The sequence below is a fragment of the Channa argus genome, chromosome 1 (genome assembly GCF_033026475.1).
Source record: "Channa argus isolate prfri chromosome 1, Channa argus male v1.0, whole genome shotgun sequence".
Classification (NCBI taxonomy): domain Eukaryota; kingdom Metazoa; phylum Chordata; class Actinopteri; order Anabantiformes; family Channidae; genus Channa; species Channa argus.
Window position 1 is genome coordinate 16,275,683 of NC_090197.1, and position 20,297 is coordinate 16,295,979.

Genomic DNA, 20,297 nt, shown 5'->3' on the forward strand with positions numbered 1-20,297 from the left:
CAAAACACAATTTGAAGGTTAAGTCTTTGTTTACAATTAAGGTTGGTTCAGGGTTCCTTTTGGATTAGTTTAGATCAGTTGGGTTGGTGAAGGGGCTTGGGAATATGGCAAGCCTACTAAACATTTACTAAGTAGACAGGATTTACATTTTAGATTTAGAGTCAAAATTGGCATTTAAAATATCTGCAACTATATTTTAACTAGTCAGAATTTTAATTAAAATTATCTGTAATTACATTTGACTAGTCCCATTGACGAATTTAAGATCTGTACAATTCAATTCTGACAATCCGTAATGTGAATTGTAAATATCCTTAATTACATTATGAGTAGTCAAAATTCAATTTACAGATATCCAAAGACGTCATTTTAGATACCAAAAATGACATCACATCACATCTGTGAGCCGCTGGCAGGTAAGATCACAATTTGTTGTGCCTAATACTTTAGCAAATGTGATATTTCCATTTATCCTTTTTAATACATTTACAGATGTTTCTAAAAATCTGTTTATCATTGTTGTAAAAATCACTTTATAAAAATCATTTCATCATTATTTGGTACTAAGTGTAGATTAATGAGCAAAAGAATTTAAGTGTTTGACAACTTTCCAGATGCACTGTATGTTAATCAACAGTTCCTCTGTTAACCATGTTATCTATGTTTGAGTATTGCTAGATTTCAGAACAACTGAAGAAAGGGTATAGCTTGATGGACCATCTCAGTTTCATGCATCCCAGCATGGAGAGCAACACTACACTACTTGTATTTCTCAAAGCCCTTTTACTTATACCTAAACTCAAAAAGGAACCACCCTTACAAAACATTAATGAGGAAACGGTGTGTATGCAGTCACCATTCCTTTCCCCATTTCAGGTTGTTTGTTCAAGCAATTTGCCAAGCAATACAATTCTTTTAATGTACCATTCCTGTAGACTTTGCGACCCCAGAATCCACAATTTCCTACATTGTTGGGCTATATAACAACAACCCCCCCCTAAGGGTGGTGACCCCAAGCATTCTTAGGGTCAACAACCACGTGAGTGGAAATAGTTCAAATCAAAGTTAAATACTGTTTGGGAACTGGTTTTAACCAGTGTTACAATGATGACACATGAATAAAGGAGCTCTTTATTTTGAACTTTAGTGTTTTCTGATTATAAAGTGTTATGTCTTGTTATATCTAGAAAACAGACAACAGGGTCCACATGACATTGGCCCAAGGATACATTGTGACACTAGCCTCCTCTAAGAGAGTTCCCACATTATCTGCACATTTGATTTCCCTGGGTTTATGTTGGCCAAGATAGATTTCTTACAGCACTTAAATAATTATTAGGAACTGTGGTGGCAGATATAAAAAAAAAGATCAATATAGTTCAATTAAGCATTGATTATCACAATTTTGATCCACAAGGCAAGATGCAGAAACACCTGTGTCAGCCAAAACAGACAATCATTCGCCTCTGCTTTCACTCAGACCCCCAGTAACCAAAAACGCTCCTTAATTTATCTCTTTCCCTTACGTAAACACCATATCCTGTTTTTCTCAATGTTTTGTCTCCCACTAAACTCTTCTGAGAACTGCTCAATTCTGGGACAAACACCAGGTCACACTGATCCGTTCTGTTTTCACTGACACACACACTTAAGTGAATTAAACACGAGACAGAATATAGTAATATAATAATATAATATTATAAGTAACATATAATAATACTGTTACTGCAATATATTTAATATATGTAATCCATTACTAACCACTAAAGTATCAAACACAAGCACATGTAGGTCATCAGTTACATTTTAGGTTGTGATTTTATGTAATCTTTAAGACACAATAAAGTCTCTTCCATCAGCTATTCTTGTGTCTGTCCATGATGTTTCACACATAAAGCTCCACCTACCAAATACCACATACTGTATGTGGGGGAGGACAGTAAAAACTTGAAAACCTGTCCTTTAAAGAAAACACACCCCAGTCATGCTTCCCACTAATTCTGTCAATTGTTTAACACTGCTCTCCCCCCAACACATAAGTACAGAACAAACAGTACTACAAGTATCATTAACCAACATAAAGCACAAGTGAAAAAAGTGAAATTTAGAGTCATTTACAGTCATAAGCAAAACACTATAACTACATGTAATATAAAGTAAAAAGCTCTCACAATATCCTATACGAGTGACTTATGTGATCAGAAATAAACTGCAAAGTAGCTGGTTGAGACACGATGCCACATCGATAAGTTAAATGAAGTCTTCATAAACTGTAATGTGTAAATCTTGACCTGAGAAAGACCAATACCTTTATGATTAGAAGGCCTATTCTCAAATCAGTTAATGCAAATACAAAAAGGATCAGTCTAAATATCATTTTAAATGTCTATAACAGAGATCATATTGTTTACCCATCCTCAGACATTGCAATAATAATATATGCTGTTAACTAAAATGCAAAATCAACATTATTAACTTGTAATACTGGATAGAAATTCACACTATTATCAAAACACTTGGATATTTATACTCCAATACTTACTACTTTTGGACAGACCTATACTCAGTAAGGATTTTCCTCCTGTTTCAGAGCTTTAACATAAGTCTTGTATTAGCACATTGCCCAGGAGCATAAACCTTTTAAGTGATGGGTTTAATTTGTTAGGATCCATGCTCGTTATCAGTTTCCATAATTACTAAAGATGTTTGTCTTCATGTATTTACTCTGGTAAAATACTTAAAGTTCATATTCAGGTCTGGTTGAATGTTTCACATAGGCAATGTCAAAATTATCCAAAATGAGACATAAAGCACTTTCTCTGGTTTCACATCCTCTGTTCTAGAAGTTAAGCTTCCTAAACTAATACTTGTATTGCACTGGACAAGTTTGGAAGACTTCCTTTCTTTAAACATTGTTTTGTGTCTTAACTATGCTCTGTGGCTTTCAAACAGGAAATAATAACACTTGCTTCCTAGATACTGTGACTTATCTTGGGGGTTGTCTAATGTCAAAACTTACAACATATTATTCCGACCTTTCTGTATACTTCTGCACATGCTAGGCTTTTTTTGCGGTTTTGTACGAGTCGTTTGTTCACATAAGCCCATGTTATGCTGTGAAGGTGTAACACAGGTCTGGTTAGCACATAAACTGAAGCACTGCAACATACACGTTTAAATGCATCATTTGAAGCCGATTTTTTAACAGAATGTATTAGTGATCATAATACGTGACCACCGGTGACCGGCACCATCCTACACAAAGTGTCAAATGTAGCCAATTGTCATGTATAGAGTGTAGGACTGCTGTGGATTAAATCCAAACATATTTTTCTGAGCAAACTTAGACATTAAAGGTGAAAGACCGGTTTGAGTACCAGGGGTTGTATAAGTACTACAAGAAGTAGTTGATTATAATGTAAATTGTAATGTTGTAAAAGCAGAATTCATGGCAGAGCCACTGTACTGGATTGCATTAAATTGCACAGGTTATAAAGTTATGCCTGATCGATATATATACACATTGGTAGAGACTCAAGTCTGTCATGTAGTTATTAATGGATCAGGAAAGAATTTAGATGTTTTCAAAAGTGAATGTTTACTTCAATTTCTGTGTATAAAAATACAAAGATGAACATTAGAAAAACAAGCAGGGAACTAAAATAACATCTAACATCTGATATAAAATATACATAGAAAATATCCAATTTACAGCAATTGTATTACAAATGAACAAAATGCCATTAAAATGTTACAAAACTGGAGACAGTGTTACAAATGTAAAAACAAATAAGCTACAGTACAACAGCGTTATATGCTATAAGACATACAAACTTAACCAAGATATAGTGTTGGGACTCATTGCTTCTTCTACAGAAATAATATTTTTTAAATTTATGTGTTAAATGTGTCAGCTTCCTAGTTTCTATTCAGAAGTTCACAACCATTGTGGACAAGTTCCCAGACATTGCAACAAAGCAGAATTCCTACTGTACAGTCCTGTATGCACATGAACAAACACAAAAAATGTCGAAGGTGTTGATTTCCACTCCAAGCATCATCAATTCCAATTCATTTACACTTCAAAACAACTCAAAACAGCAAGAAATGGCAAATGACAAATTTAGGCTAATGTGTTTTTCATTTAAAGGGTGAAAAAAGAAATGTATCCATTTAATCATATCACCTTACCTTTGGAAAGAAAAAACTGCCCAAAAATATAATATAAAAAAGGAACATGTGAATCTAAAGCAGTTATGAAATAATGCTACAATAAAAAGCTAAACCAGTTTAATATGCTCTTTAAAAAGAAATAAACATCACCATCATATTTAAATCAAGCAATACTTTCCTGTTTAAACCTGAAAACGACTTAGAATAGCAAAAATCAACAAATATGATAATAAAGCTAGAGTGTGTTTTCTCTTAAATGGGTGTAAAATAAATTTATGTATTTAATCAGTACACTATACTTGTTCAAAACAACTGAAAAACTGCCTAAAACAAACATTTATTGTTGAAGTGAGAAAAAATATCAAACTTTAAGGAAAAACTAAAAAGAATTTTGGGTCTATAAAGCCAAGGGTGTGTTTGTAGCACATTCAGATGTTATACCCTGCCATTGGTGTGTAAATGGAAACGGAAAGGTTTTCTCTTTCATCATCCACATAAAATCCCCAGAAGCAAGACTGGCTTTATTTTTTACACCTGGAAACACACAAATGTGTGACAAATATAGAGTCGTATTTACCAGCCGTTCTACAAGATGCACTTACAACAAGGCAAAAATGCCTTGTTCTTGTCAGTATTTGCTAGGTAGTTTAATAGGAAACAGGATGGGTGGCACAGATAACAGAGGGAGCCACAGTAAAAACCTCTTAACTTGTGTATAATTGGGATGCGATTTCACTGTTGATTGTAGAATAGTGAAGAAGTGGGGGGGTTGGAGTACATCTGGGAAAAGTTCTGTGTTACCATGCTAATGCTATTCTGTGGTGATGCAGTACTGCTGGTACTCAAGTTAGTGAACACTTGTGGATTGTTGGCTGCAGTGGATGATGAAACATTGTATATGTTGCCAGCATCATTGGTCACGTTGCCATTCACAGCTGGCAAGGGAGCACTTACACATGAGGGGTACTGCTGATGCTGTTGCTGCTGCATCATCATCATCATCTGCTGCTTCTGCTGCATCATCATCATCATCATCTCCTGCTGCTGCCGCCAATGCATTTCTAGGCTCATCAATCCTGGGGATGCTGGAGTTGCTAAACTTAGTCCAAGTGAGTGCAGATTGAGCTGGATACCTTCCTGCTCTGAATAAACTTGACTTGGGTAGAGAGCCCTCGTATTATACTTCTCCATGTGCTCTAAACCCTCAGTGTAGATAGGAGGGTTGCCTGGGGTTGTGTGACCTGTAACAGCCTCTGAGGAAACATAACCTGAAGGTCCAGCTGTGATAAAAGCTGTTTGGCTGCACTGACCATACACTTCTGAAGCTGCCATATTGTCAATGGGGGTTGTTGCAACTGTGGGGAGATGGTGAGGGATCTCAATGCCTTCATGCAACTCACGGTGGACCTGCCCTTCATAGTCACCCATTGACTGATTTATAATGGGGTCTGGCCTGGCAGTTACTATGGCATTAATGGGCATCTGACATATTCTAGTGCGGCCAGTTGCATCATTACTTTGTGGCTGTGGAATTTGATTGGCATCATTATTGGTGGTTACAGCGTAGACTGAACTAGGTTTGAGCTGGCTCTCATTTCCAAACATGCTCTCAGCATTGAGACTACTCTGGTGTTGTAGGTCATGGGTGTCAGGAGTGCTCACCTCCAATCTTTTTTTGGTGGAGGTGAGTTGTGCTGGTTGTACAGAAAGGCTTCCATGGGTCTCTTGGGGACTGATAGGTCTGTAACCCAAATGGATTGAGGAGGCCATAAACTCTGTCTCTGAGGAGACACTGTTCAAATCCTGAGAACTTGACACTTTTTTACGTTTGATCCCATCTAAATCTTGAATCATCACAGTCTCTTCCAATTTATGCTTCTCTGGTTTTTTTCTTCTTTCTATAAGAGTGATAAGAGGAAGAATAAGAGAAAACAAGCAAAAAAGCTTAGATTTATTATAGCTTAAGAGTTGCAAATGATAAGTCATTTTTGAGCCCTTACCCAAATTCCTGAAATTATAATATCTGTTTGTGGCTAACTAACACTTCTGCTTTATGAGAAAAACAGGAAGCACACCTCACGGACCTTTCTTAAACCTTTCTGAGAAGAGTTGCTAGACAAAAAACTACATCCACCTGCAGACACGGCATTGAACTCTGTTTCAACTTGAAAGTGTTAACTTGGTACAATGCTGTGCAACCCCTCTCCCTTTAGAAAGAATGTAACAGGAAACCTCCCTAAACATAGATGCATTTCAGAGCGAGTAGGAGATGTTACTGTCTTCCACCTATGCTTGCTCTCCTCATGAGAAAAAATTTAATAACGCCTTTGTCTTTCTTTCCTTGCATGTTATTTTTAAATGTTCTAGGTGCTTAGACCTGACAATATCCTTTATAAAAGTGCTTTTTGAAACAAAGAGCTCCACACACATATATATATATATATATGAAACAAAAGTGATGCAATAAATTCTCCAATAATACATGTTAATACAAACCACTTTTATACACAGTGTCAATAAATCAAATAGAAATAAATAAATGATTTCCACTGGTGCCAGACACAGAAAGAGAAGTAGTATTTTACTTCCCTCAGGCAGGGCCAAGACCTTTTTTAAAACCTCCAAAAAAAATTCTTTGCATTATCTTGTAGTTACTCACTGAAGCGGTTAATTCGCGGGAAGAACTCTACAAGAATTATAAATCATACCATTCTCAATTTGATGGCGTGTCCCATGTTCCAGTGTTGACTGCATCTCCATATGAGGAGATTGCTTTTGACTCTGCTGGTTCTCAGGTTGTTTGTCTGTGCAACAAAAACAAATATCAAGCTGATGGTCTGCCTGGATTATTCACTTTAGTTAAGGAAGGTTTAAGAATGGGAATGAGAGGCACTACTGGTGGGATGATGGTCCTCACCTTTTTGTTGTGGAGTATTGGGTGGTTGATAGAAGACTTTCAGCTTATTTAGTTTCTTTATGTTATGCACAATTTCTATAGCTATGAAAAGCACAGAAAATATTACTGTATACTCCCAAACACACACATTCTAAGTTCTAATATCTGCAAATTAAGTTGGTAAATTGCGACAGTTTACTACCTTTATCGAATGGAGCTTTCTGAACGCTTTCATGTAACCCATGGCTCAGCATAACCACCTTTGAATAAAAAAAACAGGGTTACATTTGGCACAGTGGATGCGTTGCCACTTTGTGCATGTACACTGTTGCCCATGAAGTTGGAATAAAATAATTATTACCTCTTCTCATTAAATTATTGTGAGAATGTGATTTATTGTTGATAAAGTGTATATCTTCTTAACACTTTATTGATCAATCTCTTCCAAACATATCTCAGTGAAAATTAAAACAAATAACAGTGTACTTGTTATATAGGCAAAGCCCAATTGCAAAATCTTGAGCATAATTTTTTACTATAAATGACAGAGTTTACAAAGACAACAAATAAGTTTAAATAAATAAATACTTGTTGGCCAAATTACCCCAAAAACATTCAACACAGCATGTATAACATCAGGACTTGACAAGATACCTGTGCATCAGTGTTCCTATAACTCTCCTGCTTTGAGAGCATTTTGGCAATGTCCTCCAAAATGTCAATTTTTTCTTCATGAGGCACATTCTTCGCATTGTAAACTGAGCGTGTAAACTGAGAATATTGTTTCATCTAAAAGATATGCATGGCATAACATTAAAACGTGGGAACAAATTTTAAGTGTAATTGTTGTTTGGATGTTTCCAAAACGTTACTGAGATACCACTCACCATGCACTGGTGAAGGTGAGGAAAGCTGGACATATGATGACAGATGTCAGTGACAGAAATTTTCTCACTGCAGCACTCACACAAATAGAAGGAATTTTGAGACATCCCTTGAGATATCCCTTGACACTCCCACACAGAGCCCAGACCTGACGAGGACACGTTATCTTTACCGTACTGTGTGCTTTTGTGAAATGACATGGAATAATGGGGGCTAAAAGTACAAGGATGAACATACCTATGATTGGTTTGTCCAGTTTTTTCACAGTCAAGAATTTGGACAAATTACTACGGCCCTGAGTACTTTCCCCTGTGACACCAACACAATATAACAAAAGTTAGTTTAGATTTTATTTAGCAATGAAAGCCACTGACTCATCACTGTCAATACATAACACCTTACCTATTGAAATTCTTGGGAGCGCCCCTAAAGCACTGCAATTACCAGGTTCTGGCACAGATTCTACACATGTTAGCACACGTTCTGTCTTGTGACTGGGTCTTGATTGGTTCTGCTGTTCTGTATTAATTGAAGCTCCAGAAGAGATTGCATCTGTGCTGGAGAAAACTGGAGGTGGCATTTCCAGGGTGTCCTGTAACTCCTGATACCTTCTCTCCTTCTGGTGTCTGTTCTCAGATGTTTCTTTGCATGTGCTAAGGTTTTGATCCAGTGAGCCTGCACATTCTGAGGAGGTGGCTAAAGGATTTACACAGCCAAATTGTTCCAATTGAACTGCTGCAAGGCAAGGTTAAGACAAATGGTGGATTTGTGTAGCAAAATTGCAGGGGCTATGACTCTGTGCTTCAAAAAACGTAGTCCTGGTTGTTTTCCAACTATACCTGCCCTGGAAGATAGGAGTTGCTAACGGATATTTGGAAAACAAGCAGGAATTTGGCTCTTTTGGCCTGGAGTCTGGCCCCCCGATGTAAATACATTAGAACAGTAAAATCTGCAAAGATTGTTTCATTAAACAAAGTAACAATACTGTTGGAGTTTGTTATATTTTCTATTATATTCTATATTATATTCTTTGTGTTGTTATCATTATGTGAAGAGTGGTAGGTCACAGGACTCACATGGTCAACTTGGTGTGATGTATGTATTCTGTGCTACACTCCTTCTTAATTTAGTTTAGCCTTGGGACAGAGCAGGATGTGCATCCTGTTCTGTAAATCTTCTAGTCTGTTTAGTTTAGGGCCTGTAGAGCAGGATATAAATCCTGTGTCCACATTCCTTCTTGGGTGAGAACATCTGGTTGTTCAGTAACCAAATGGTTTGACTTAAAGAGAAGTATTGTATACATGAAATGTCCAATCACGTGAAGGCATACCCTTCTCTGTTCTGTCCTGTTTACAATAAAAAGAGCTTGCAAGGGGATACTCTTTGGAGTGGCTGTTTTCGGGTGAGTGCAACTGTCACTGAGACCCGCCGGCTCCCCTTGCAGCAAGTAAAAGACAAAGTCGACTTCTGTGTTTATTTCACTGTTGTAGAACTGTACTTCCTGGTGTAATCAGCGCTGTTGTGGTTATTAGAACCCAACAAATACATAACTAAATTAAGTAACTGGGGCTATAACACTGTTCAAAGGACATACGCTTACTCTTCTATTTAGTAGCATTAGCATGAAAACAAGTCTTACATCACTCTGTAAGACAAGAGACTTAAACATGAGCCTTAGTTTCCATATCTACTTCAACTGTTTGATAGTTACTTAATAGAGAAGAAATTCATTATAGTCCAATATGTACATATGTATGAACAAAAGGCACATTATACCTGCTATGCCTGGTTCTTGACCGCTAGGAGTTGGGATGGACTTTGGATTATTTTTAATTGAACCTGGATGTGAATGAAACTGGTGTGCATTCACATCTTTAGCTTCTGGGGCTGTATCGGTCCAGTTCTGGGGCTTTTGTTTATTATCCTGCTCTGATTGTTGAGTAGTACAAAGCACTGGCATCTCATTCTTTGGCATATATGTTTCTGAAACATAAAAGAAATATATTAAGTGGTCTAACATAATTATACATTTTCTAAATCTCTCTCATTCATCAACAATATTCACTTTGGATTGATTTTATTAATTTGAAAATGGGTGACAAATACTGTACATTGATTACACACTTGATGCTCAAAAGAGCTGAAATTTACCTTCATCTGGGCTTGACACTTCATATTGACTGGTAAAGGCCACTTGCTGTCTCGAAGCCTCCACGCTATCAGCTGTGGAAGTTGGCAATTTCGACATGCCCCGCTTTGCTATCATTGCTTTTACTTTTTCTACAGCTTAGAATAAAGAGAGAGACGTTAGATCAGAACAATGACCACATGTATAAAACTACTTGAATGGAAAAGCTGATTATTTTCTATTATAGTGGTTAAGTGGTTTAGATTTGGACTCATTGCTGGCCATTTCAGAACTCTTGGCGCTTTATTTGTAACCATTTCTGAGTGCTTTTTAAAGAGTGTTTTGGGTCATTGTCCTGCTGGAAGACCCATGACCTATGGTGGAGACGCAGCTTTCTGACACTGACCACTACATTGCGCCCCAAAATTATTTGGTAATCATCAGATTTCATGATACCGTTCACACAGTCAAGGCATCCAGTGCCAGAAGCAGCAAAGCAACCCAAAACATCTTTGAACCTCCACCATGTTTGACTGTATGTTCTGTGTTCTTTTCTTTGAAGGCCTCATTTCTTTTTCTGTAAACAGTGCCATCATGTCTTTTACCAAAAAGCCCTACCTTTGTCTCATCTGTTCACAGTATGTTCTTCCAGAAGGATTATAGTTTTGTCACATAAGTTTTGGCAAATTCCAGTCTTTTTTTATGCCTCTGGTCAGCAGTGGTGTCTTTCAGGGTCTCCTACCATAGTGCCCCTTTTCATTTAGAGGGACGGATAGTGCGAGGTGACACTGTTGTACCCTCTGTCTGCAGATCAGCTTGAATTTGTTTGGAAATTAATCAAAGTTCTTTTTCCACCATTCAAACAAGCCTTCGTTTTCATTAATTTTGCTCTTTCGTCCATGTCCAGGGACCTACACCATGTCCTACATCACGGAATATACAACCCAACTCATTGTACAGGCGCTGGTCACATCTCGTCTCGATTACTGCAATGCTTTGTTGATGGGGTTACCGGTATCCACAATCAAACCCTTGCAGATGATCCAAAACGCAGCAGCTTTCCTCATTTTTAATCAGCCAAAAAAGACCCATGTCACACCACTCTTTAGATCTCTACACTGGCGTCCTGTAGCTGCTCGCATCAGGTTCAAAGCTCTGTCTCTTGCTCACAGGGTGGTTAACTCAACAGCTCCCGCTTACCTCAACTCACTCATTCAAGTCTACAATCCTTCCCGCCCACTGCGGTCTGCCAACGAATGACATCTGGTGGTCCCAGCACCGCACAGAAGACACCAAGCAAAAATTTTCAGCGCAAGGATCCCCCGATGGTGGAACGAGCTACCAAACTCTGCATGCTCAGCAAACTCATTCCCAATATTCAAAAAACTGCTGAAAATAGAACTCTTACGCATCTTCCTATGCACTTAAATCTCTTTTAAAATAAATAAATTCTTTCTGCTCTTTCTCCCACTTGCATCTCGTGAACTGTAAACACTTTCTGATAGGACTTTGCTTTGTTGTTTTCTCCTTGACTTAGATTTTTGCTTGCCTTGTACCTCACTTGTAAGTCGCTTTGGATAAAACCGTCTGCTAAATGACTAAATGTAAATGTCCAGGGAGGTTAACTACAGTGCCATGGACCTCTTGATATTCCACACAGTGGACACAGGAACATTAAGATCTCTGGAGATGGACTTGACAAGATACCTGTGCATCAGTGGTTTTTCCACATTTTCTCTCAAATCCAAAGACACCTCTTTACACCTTTCTTTTTTCCATGTTTAGCATGACACACAACACAAAGGTTGAGTCAACTTTTGTCCATTTTCACTAGTTGCAAGTGTGATTACTATATTGCCCAAACCTGTTAATGGCCACAGGTGTGTCTAAATACAAATTACAGGAGCGTCATATGGTTGAAAAGCAATTACTTGTTACAACTTTGACAATGTGCCAATAATTTTCTCCAGTCCATTTTTGAGTTCTGTGTGATTTTTTTTTTTTTTTTTTTAAATCAAGCTTCACTGTTTTTTGTTTTGTGCAAATAAAAACAATAACCACGTGAATACCAAAACATTTGTAATTGGAACCATTTTCTGAGAGAAGGGTTGCATTGTCTGACAGAATGGCAAGACTGCTGATATTTTTGCCCATGACTGTACATAAACAACATATCTTGCTTTTCTCCTATTCTTTGCCAAAGTAGTTATTTCAGGTCTGAGAACTGGCCAATTCTGGGCCACACACCAGGTGAGACTGTTCTATTTTCACACACACTCCCAATCTTTGATAAACAACTTGCAAAACACAGAAAATATATAATGTAATATGATATGTAAAACAATGATGGTATTATTATAATTATATCATAATATATAATATCATCATATTAATATAATATTTAAAGCAAGTTACATATACAATAATAATATTGCTGTGTATAATATATGTAATATATAAACATCGCTAACCACTAAATTTTATTAAATGCAGAATATAAAAAAAAAAAGGCCCAAATGGCCCATGGACTAAACATTGTTCTGGAATTACATTTTTTTTTAAAAAGGATGTATTACCTATGTTCTCTGGAAGAGCAGCCAGCTCTCTGTACTCCTCTATATACACATATATAGTCTGTCAAAAAGAAAGACAACATTATCAGTGACATGCAAGCTTTCATCAAGTCCACAGATTTTTCTGTACAAATATAATCATTATAGTCAGTCTGCATCAGCTTCTCATTAAAGCAAATTAAAAAAAAAAAAAAAAAAAAATTAAAAAAGGGATCTACACACTCGTACCACATTTGTTTATAATAGTAGGAGCATCGTTTTTATATATTCAAAAAGTCTAAGCACCAATTTAAATTTAAATGGTTAATCATTGTGCTTCTGTACAAATATCATTTCCAACACAAAAAATATTGACTACACAAAGCCAGTCCAATTTGACTCATAGTGATAATGTGAAAACACTCATGCAGCTCACCTGTGGGTGCCGACATTCTACATCCTTCTCAACTTCAGCTAAGCGAGCTACTATCTTATCCAACTTCTCCTTCTCTGTCGGCTTTGCATTCCACTCAGGATACTTCATTTTCTAGTAAAAAGTACATTCAAAAAGTACAAAATTACATTTGTAATACAGCCCTGTAACACATTTCATACATTTTCAACAAGACTTGCAAAGCACATACCACGTAGTTATACTTGTGCATATTTGTGTTTACGTGCGTGGACGCCATCAACCGGACTGAACACAGCTGACAGTAGACTTGCTGACTTCTTTGACATGACACTACAATAAGCTGGTTTACTCCTATAAAGACAAATTTTGAAGACCTGTGTTTAAAATCAAAGGGAGGTTGACAGCAAAGGAATTCATAGACTTGCTAAGCAATTTTCCTTCCTTACCAACTTTATTGGTGCTCACGCCAGTTTGTTCAACACTGACAGACACAGATGCAGTCGACTGGATAGCAGCAGGCGGGTTACTCTTATGTTCATGTGGTCCAACATGAACATTTGAATTCTTGATAGGTAAAGTCTTGGCAGAGGCTTCTGTGTTTTCAGATTTAACTGGGTTTTTATCAGTGGCTACAGGTGTTGCCATATTTTTTAATGTAACAGCAGGTCCAGAGACAGCCTCAGAATTTTTTGAGGTATTCTCAGTTTTGAAAGACGCAGCAGTTGTCTGGGTGGCCTCACATACCACTTTGGATACAGTTTTAGAGGCGGGTGCAGTCTCAGTTAATGGTTCGACCAATGTTCTTGGAGCAATGTCATCTTTGGATATTTTTTCTGTGTAATCGGGATGTAAAGTAGTTGTGTTTGTCCCACTTTTGGACACCCTGTCACCACTTCTAGGAACAGGATTGTCAGCTGACTCAGACACTTTGCTATGGGCAAAAGTGACATCTTTGGTGGATTTAGGGCGGACTTCAGTTGTTTTGGAACTGGTTTCAGGCAATGCAGACATGGCTACAGTTACTGGTGACAGCAATATATTTGGGTCTTCTGAGCCATTATCAATCTCCATTTCCACCACCTTTGGTAATAAAATAACTATTATTAGCTATTAAAATTGTACACAACTGCCCATAAAATAAGAATGTCCTGAGACGTTTTTCTATGATGTAAAAAAAAAAAAAAAAAAAAAAAAAAAAAAGGAAAAAAAAGAAAGAAAGATCTTTAAAATTAGGACAAGTAGGCTAAATTTAAAAGATCTCTGACCAAATTGTCGAAGCTGAAGTGAGACAGTGGAGGTGACCAAACTTGAAAACCATCAACAATTAGGAGTGGCCGACTCAAGCACTTACAGTAACACATTGAGCATGCTGCATGCTAAGTTGAGCTTCTGGAATAACCATATTTAAGACTGCCAAAGTTCAAATAGAAGTGACAAATTCCTTGCAATAGCTGGACTGACAAAAAAGCTTCACTTCCTGTTATTCATATCATTATCTGTTAATATGCAGTATGGAAGCAGAAAAGGATTTTCAAAACATTTCAAAGCCAAATTTTTAAAGCCAAATTGAATAACCTGGATGTTGTCCTTCATGGAGTGGACCTCACATTGTTTTTGAAGGGTTACTGTGGTGTTCACATGTTGTAAATTCTGAACACTAGGCAGAGTTGAGACTGAAGGTAGTTCATGCATACTTTGCTGCTGAGCCTGAAGAGTCTTGACTGACTGTATGGCTGTGAAAATCATACAGAGGAAATTTTACAAAGGTCAGACTAGCCTGTTAATCACATTTAAAAAAAGTTTAACAAAAAATAAAATACAGGTTTCAATTTTAGGAGAGAGAGAGATATACCCTAACCTGATTTAAAGTCTTGCTTAAACATGGTACAGTAAACGTCTTCATCCAGATCAAGAACCTGAAATCCAGACATAAACAAAGGTAAGTAAAATCTATTATTTAATTCTGAGTGAAAATTTTTCCATCAGTCAAAAAATTTTAGACTATGACCAAACCTGAGCTTCTCCATATCCATTTGAACATTCAGACTTAACAGCCAAATGTCTAACGTGCTCCATCTGGTTCATCTGTGATAGAGGTGGGAGGTTCTGTAACCCCTGTCACAAACACACACAGGGAAAGGGATCACTTTTGCAACAGACTTAAATATAGTGTATGAGCCAACCAAGGGTTTCCTCAGCTTTTGTTTTTTGTTTTATGAGGTATGTAATGTCTATTGTGAACTGTCCCGTAATGTGTGTTATGTTTATGTGTACCGACGATGTCATTTGTGACACCATATAGCTTTGTTGCCTTTGATGGTTGCCTTTGTAGTTTACCTTTTAATGTTTTTTGTCAGGGAAACAATGCAACGCGAAGGTTTTGTTACAGCTCAGCATGGTAACTGGAGCAGAGGAACTGACTACAATGTAGTGTGGACCGCAACAAGGTAGAAGAGCAAAGGTTCAGTGTGTAGCTGTGGAGGCACAAGGATTCTTACAGAGTTCTGTGAGTACAGCCATCCTTTGAGAAACTTCTTTAATGAAACAGTTTGTGAATGTGCTTGTGAGATTACTATACTTAAACTTGCATGTAAAATTGATCCGTCATCGGCTAAGTTGAGAAACACATACAATAAATGTTCAATGTTCATCATACAACGATCTCCGGAGTGAAGTACTTGTTGAAACGTCAGAGTCGAGTAAGATCGCCTCTACAATAGTAAGAAACCTTCTCTTCACAGGCTAAATACTACTCAGCAAATAATGAAAAGGAAAAATTTATCCAACTAATGTGGAAAAACTACAGGCAAAGCCAAGTCTCAAGGCCATGGATAATACTTTGCAAAATCTGATTTGTTTCGGCGAAACAAAAGAACAAGTTACGCTGTTTCATGAATGAGGACTGCCAAAGGTGGTGGAAACCAAACTGTTGCCAGAGTTCAACCAACTGTTTGGTGAGTTTTGTAGCATAAATACCTCACGCAAAGAAACAATCCATGAGCTTAAGCTTGGAGAGGATATGAAGAGGCCAGCAAGGCGGGTCGAGAGAGTTTAAATTCAAAGAAAACTTGGTGATGATGTTGCACGTTGGTTAACAGAGGCACATCAACGTCTTGAGGAAGCATGTGAGGCAAATGAAAGTGTTGATCCTGAGGACAGTGTGTCTGTGGCGTCCTCAAGGAGATCTAGGAAGTCTAAAACAGCTTCTGTAACATCTTCCGCTTCAAAAGGCATGCCTTGAGATCGAACTAGAAAGAGCTAATCTACTAGCGAGGGCGGAAGCATTAAAGCATAGACATGCTCTAGAGCAGCAAGAAGGGAGGATTAGAGCAGAGAAAGATTATTGGCCGCTCTTGCAGCTGCTAACGCCCGAAGCCAGATTTTAAGGAAACATGCAGGCCTAGTTGCGTTAGGTGGTCCGAACATCAGCAATGACAACTTCAATCTTAGTCAGGTACAGACAACATATGCTAGGGATGAAGTACCCATTGCTGTCAATGCAGCTGTACAGTTTGAAGAAGCAAGAGATGAAACTGTTGGGGGGTGTTTTGGTGCTGGGAGCCTAAAGGCTGAGACTCCCCGCTGCGACTTCCAAGCAAGCGCTGTTAACCAGTTTCCAGTATTAAAGGGTACACATGTTTCGTTAAGGGATACTTGGTGACAAAATAACTGCACCGAAATTCCAGATAAATACCACCGGTTTTATGCTCAAACTCCTCAAATGATTCCTACCTTTAGTGGAGATCCTCTAGACTATGGACTCTCCACCCCCTGGTCAAATGCTTTGATGAAGAGTAAAACTGGGGATGACCGTGATCGCCTTTACCTGTTAGAGCGGTACACAACTGGAAAACCCAGGGAGATTGTGTGACGTTGCTTTCATACGGAAGCAATCCAAGGATATCAGAATGCCAGGCGGCTTCTAAAGGAGCATTTTGGCAATGAATATAAGATATCAGTAGCCTACATGGAAAAGGCCTTATATTGGCAAAATGTTAAGGCTAAAAATGGTGAAGCGGTCCAGTCGTTCACCCTTTTCCTAGCCAATTTTGTAATACTATGGGGACAGAGACAAACCTGAAGAACACCTAAAGAGTCCTTCAGGTACTACTGCAAAGCAAGTGACTACTCAAAAGGATGTGAGTGTAGAGCCTGGGTTTAGTAAAAGAGGCCTTTCCAGTACCATCAAACCTTTTTGCCATGAAGGGCATAAAAAGGGCAAAAAAACACAACTACAAAATTCTTCTTACAAGGATAAGATAAGGGTTCTCAGGAAGGAAAGCTTATACTTCAGATGTCTGAAACCAGGACATATATGAGTAAGCGCTGTCAGGAGGAGATAAACTGTCGGTTTTTTTTTTTTTTTTTAATTTTTTTTTTTTAAACTTACCTCCAAATACATCTTCTGATGAGAAAATCCAGTAACGTGGCTGATGATATTTTTCTCTGGGATGATCTCAGAGCAGTACTCACAGAGATAGATGGTGTCATGCTCGTTACAATGGCACTCAAAAAGCCCATTTAGGCCTAAAAAATATAAGTTCACAGAGTGACACTTAATCTCTTTTACATCTTCTATTTGGCAAGAAATATATACAATAATATATTAAAATACGATAAGGGGGGCCATGTGGCTCAATGGGTAGAGAATCGGGTTGGGATGCAGAATTCCGTGGCATCGAATCCCACCCCACAAGTTGTAACCTCACCCAGCTACCTTGGTGCTAGCTGCGAGACCAAAAAGCCAATTTTTTGGCTTTTAATCAAGTTTTACCTCTTAACTTCCAGTTTGTCCATTTTTACTAAATATCAAAATGGTAGACAGTTAACCAACCAAAATACCAACTTAACAAAAGTTACCATGTAACATTGAGTTCTATCAATTATTCCAGTGCAGCAAAGGGTCACACAAAAAACAAGAATAGAAAAAACACTGACCAACCACAGGCTCTCGGTCCTTCCTCCTAATGTATTGCCACAGCTGATTTACTGGTTGGTGGTTTGCATCAGGAGGTGCTGTAAGAGAGCCGAAGATGACCACAGACTTAGCAAATTTAAAAAAAGCACAGAGGAATATCTTCCACAAACTTCAAATATGCATTTACATACCTGTAATCTTTGCAGTCTCGTGACTTGGCTTGCAGTTTTCTGCGTCGTCTTCGCTGGCCTCCTGCTTTAATCCACTACTTTGCACTTTCTGAGTTTTCACACAACATGAGCCTTTTTTGGATGTGAGCTGCTGGCTTTTATGTCCCATTTCTCTCTGAACATCCTTATCAGAACATATGTCAGTTTCTGTTTTTTCCGACTTGATGCCAGGCCTCTTTTTTTCAATTTTATTGTCCATGTAATCCTTACACTTTTTCAGAACATCTTTGCTGATTTTGTTTTCTTTTTCAGTCTCTGCTGCATCATCTTCATCTTTGCTCTGGTGGCTTGCTGGGATCGCCCCACTTGGTTCTATTGTGATAGGCTTTTCTGTATTCTCCTCCTTAATTACCAGGCAAGTGTCATTACCTGCACCCTTTGTTTCCTCTGACCTTGTTTCTGGACACTCTCTTTTTTTTTCTGATAATAATTTGTCACTGGGTGGAAGTGTGTCTTTGTTGTCTCCTTTTTCTTCATCTGTATCACTTTTAATGTCTTTATTGCTGTTTAGAGTATTAATATCTACTGCAATCTTTTTCACATTAGCATCAACGTTGTCTCTAGATGTTTTACTGATCTTTTTCTCAGGCCCCTCAACCGTCTTGCCATCCTGTGGACTGTTGTCTCTCACATGGTCCCTGACCATTTCTTTCACAGTTTCTCTCGGGGCTGAGAAACATACATGACATACAATAAATGTATCAAGGAGGCTGTTATAGGAAACCCAGGTTTAAGTACGTCAAATGTGAAATGTTTAATAGCAATATTGGCTAGACTTACCCAGCTTCATTTTAGGTGTTATTGGAGGTTCAAGTGCTCCTTTCTTATCTCTTTTCTTTGCAGATGCCAAAATGCATATTGCTGGAGCATAAGAGTGTAATTATTAATACGCAATTCACAATTTGCAAAGAAATTTGTGGAACATTCATTGCAGCACACATACCTCTTTGGTAGGAGTATGGCTCCCAGATGGGAGTGTCCAACTTTATTACCTTTGAGAGTAAAATTCCAATTAACACATGCGCACATGGCTAGAGAAACTTTTACATAAAAGGCGGTATATAAATTTAAGTTTTGGCACAATATACCTGTACGGTTGATATGGGGTTAATGCGTCCTGCCTGTTTTGCCAAGTCCAGTAAGGTCTCTGCATTAATGCCCAAAGTCAGTGTTCCTGGGTGGTGTCGGTCCTACACACACACACACACACACACACACACACACACACACACACACTATATAAATCTATGTATATAATGTTTGTATACCTGGGAAACTTTAAAATGAAATAGTAAACTAAAAAAAACTAAAAAACACAACTACAGCATCCTTGCTGTTGTTAATGCTTGATGTATATTTGTTAAACAAATAGAAAATCTATTTGTGGCAATCAATCCTAAGATTATGTCAGGGCAACACCAAAACAATCACACAAAGCAACGTGGAGTTGCTCTGTTTTTGTATAAAACGCTACTAATAGGATTTAGCTAGTCAGCAGCCATTAGCCTAGTTAGCATAGCTCCACTAATATTAGCAGAGCTAAAACTGGGTTGTAATGTCACATTTTGCATCTCCTAGATAAGTATTTTGGTAGTTAAAAAAAAATGTAAATACAACTAAATAAACTTTAAGTAATAATAATGTTTAATGTATATAATAGGCACAACTTATACTTATAACATGAACTAAATTACTCGAATCACGTAGAAGCTTTACTGCCTTCAGCTCCTGAAATGAAGTAATTAAGTTTAATGTTCATTTACTGTATTATCAGTAACAGAATCAATTGCATTAGTAATTTCATTATAGTATGATTTCAGTAATTCACAATATTTTGTGTCTGTAACCCTCAAAGTTATGGTACAAATCATGTGACCTGCATGTAGTGCTCTCCTCTGGAGAAAAACATTTGGAAAGCTCTGATGTGTGTCATGCTTTTTCTAATTTTTGTTAATAATGTTGAGAAGGCAACAGCATTAGATTTATTGTTAAATCCGTTAATCACAATATTTCAATGAACCTCCCATTCAATTAAAAAATAAAAAATAAAATTATAACGGAAATAAAATTACTTTAGTTTTTGACATTTTAAATTTTGTA

The 20,297-nt window shown here is 37.6% G+C and overlaps 1 protein-coding gene across 4 annotated transcripts in view; it reads right to left on the minus strand.

Moving 5' to 3' along the window:
* Positions 1–3,579: 3,579 nt before the first annotated feature.
* Positions 3,580–20,297, minus strand: part of LOC137125803 (uncharacterized) — a 38,902-nt gene continuing 22,184 nt past the window's right edge. The window contains exons 26-48 of one of the 4 annotated variants that reach the window (XM_067501874.1): positions 19,286–19,387; positions 19,141–19,189; positions 18,978–19,058; positions 18,159–18,866; positions 17,988–18,065; positions 17,440–17,576; positions 15,063–15,155; positions 14,908–14,965; positions 14,625–14,782; positions 13,496–14,129; positions 13,279–13,400; positions 13,071–13,181; positions 12,659–12,716; positions 10,106–10,240; positions 9,731–9,937; positions 8,357–8,689; positions 8,192–8,263; positions 7,957–8,102; positions 7,724–7,858; positions 7,272–7,329; positions 7,091–7,171; positions 6,882–6,977; positions 3,580–6,071 (exon numbers count right to left, since the gene is read on the minus strand). In XM_067501874.1, the coding sequence (XP_067357975.1) occupies positions 4,906–6,071; positions 6,882–6,977; positions 7,091–7,171; positions 7,272–7,329; positions 7,724–7,858; positions 7,957–8,102; positions 8,192–8,263; positions 8,357–8,689; positions 9,731–9,937; positions 10,106–10,240; positions 12,659–12,716; positions 13,071–13,181; positions 13,279–13,400; positions 13,496–14,129; positions 14,625–14,782; positions 14,908–14,965; positions 15,063–15,155; positions 17,440–17,576; positions 17,988–18,065; positions 18,159–18,866; positions 18,978–19,058; positions 19,141–19,189; positions 19,286–19,387 (4,818 nt within the window). In that variant the 3' untranslated portion in view covers positions 3,580–4,905. Of the gene's footprint in view, positions 6,072–6,881; positions 6,978–7,090; positions 7,172–7,271; positions 7,330–7,723; positions 7,859–7,956; positions 8,103–8,191; positions 8,264–8,356; positions 8,690–9,730; positions 9,938–10,105; positions 10,241–12,658; positions 12,717–13,070; positions 13,182–13,278; positions 13,401–13,495; positions 14,130–14,624; positions 14,783–14,907; positions 14,966–15,062; positions 15,165–17,439; positions 17,577–17,987; positions 18,066–18,158; positions 18,867–18,977; positions 19,059–19,140; positions 19,190–19,285; positions 19,388–20,297 lie in introns of those variants that run through there. The other 3 variants (XM_067501864.1, XM_067501882.1, XR_010914212.1) reach the window with 3 other exon arrangements.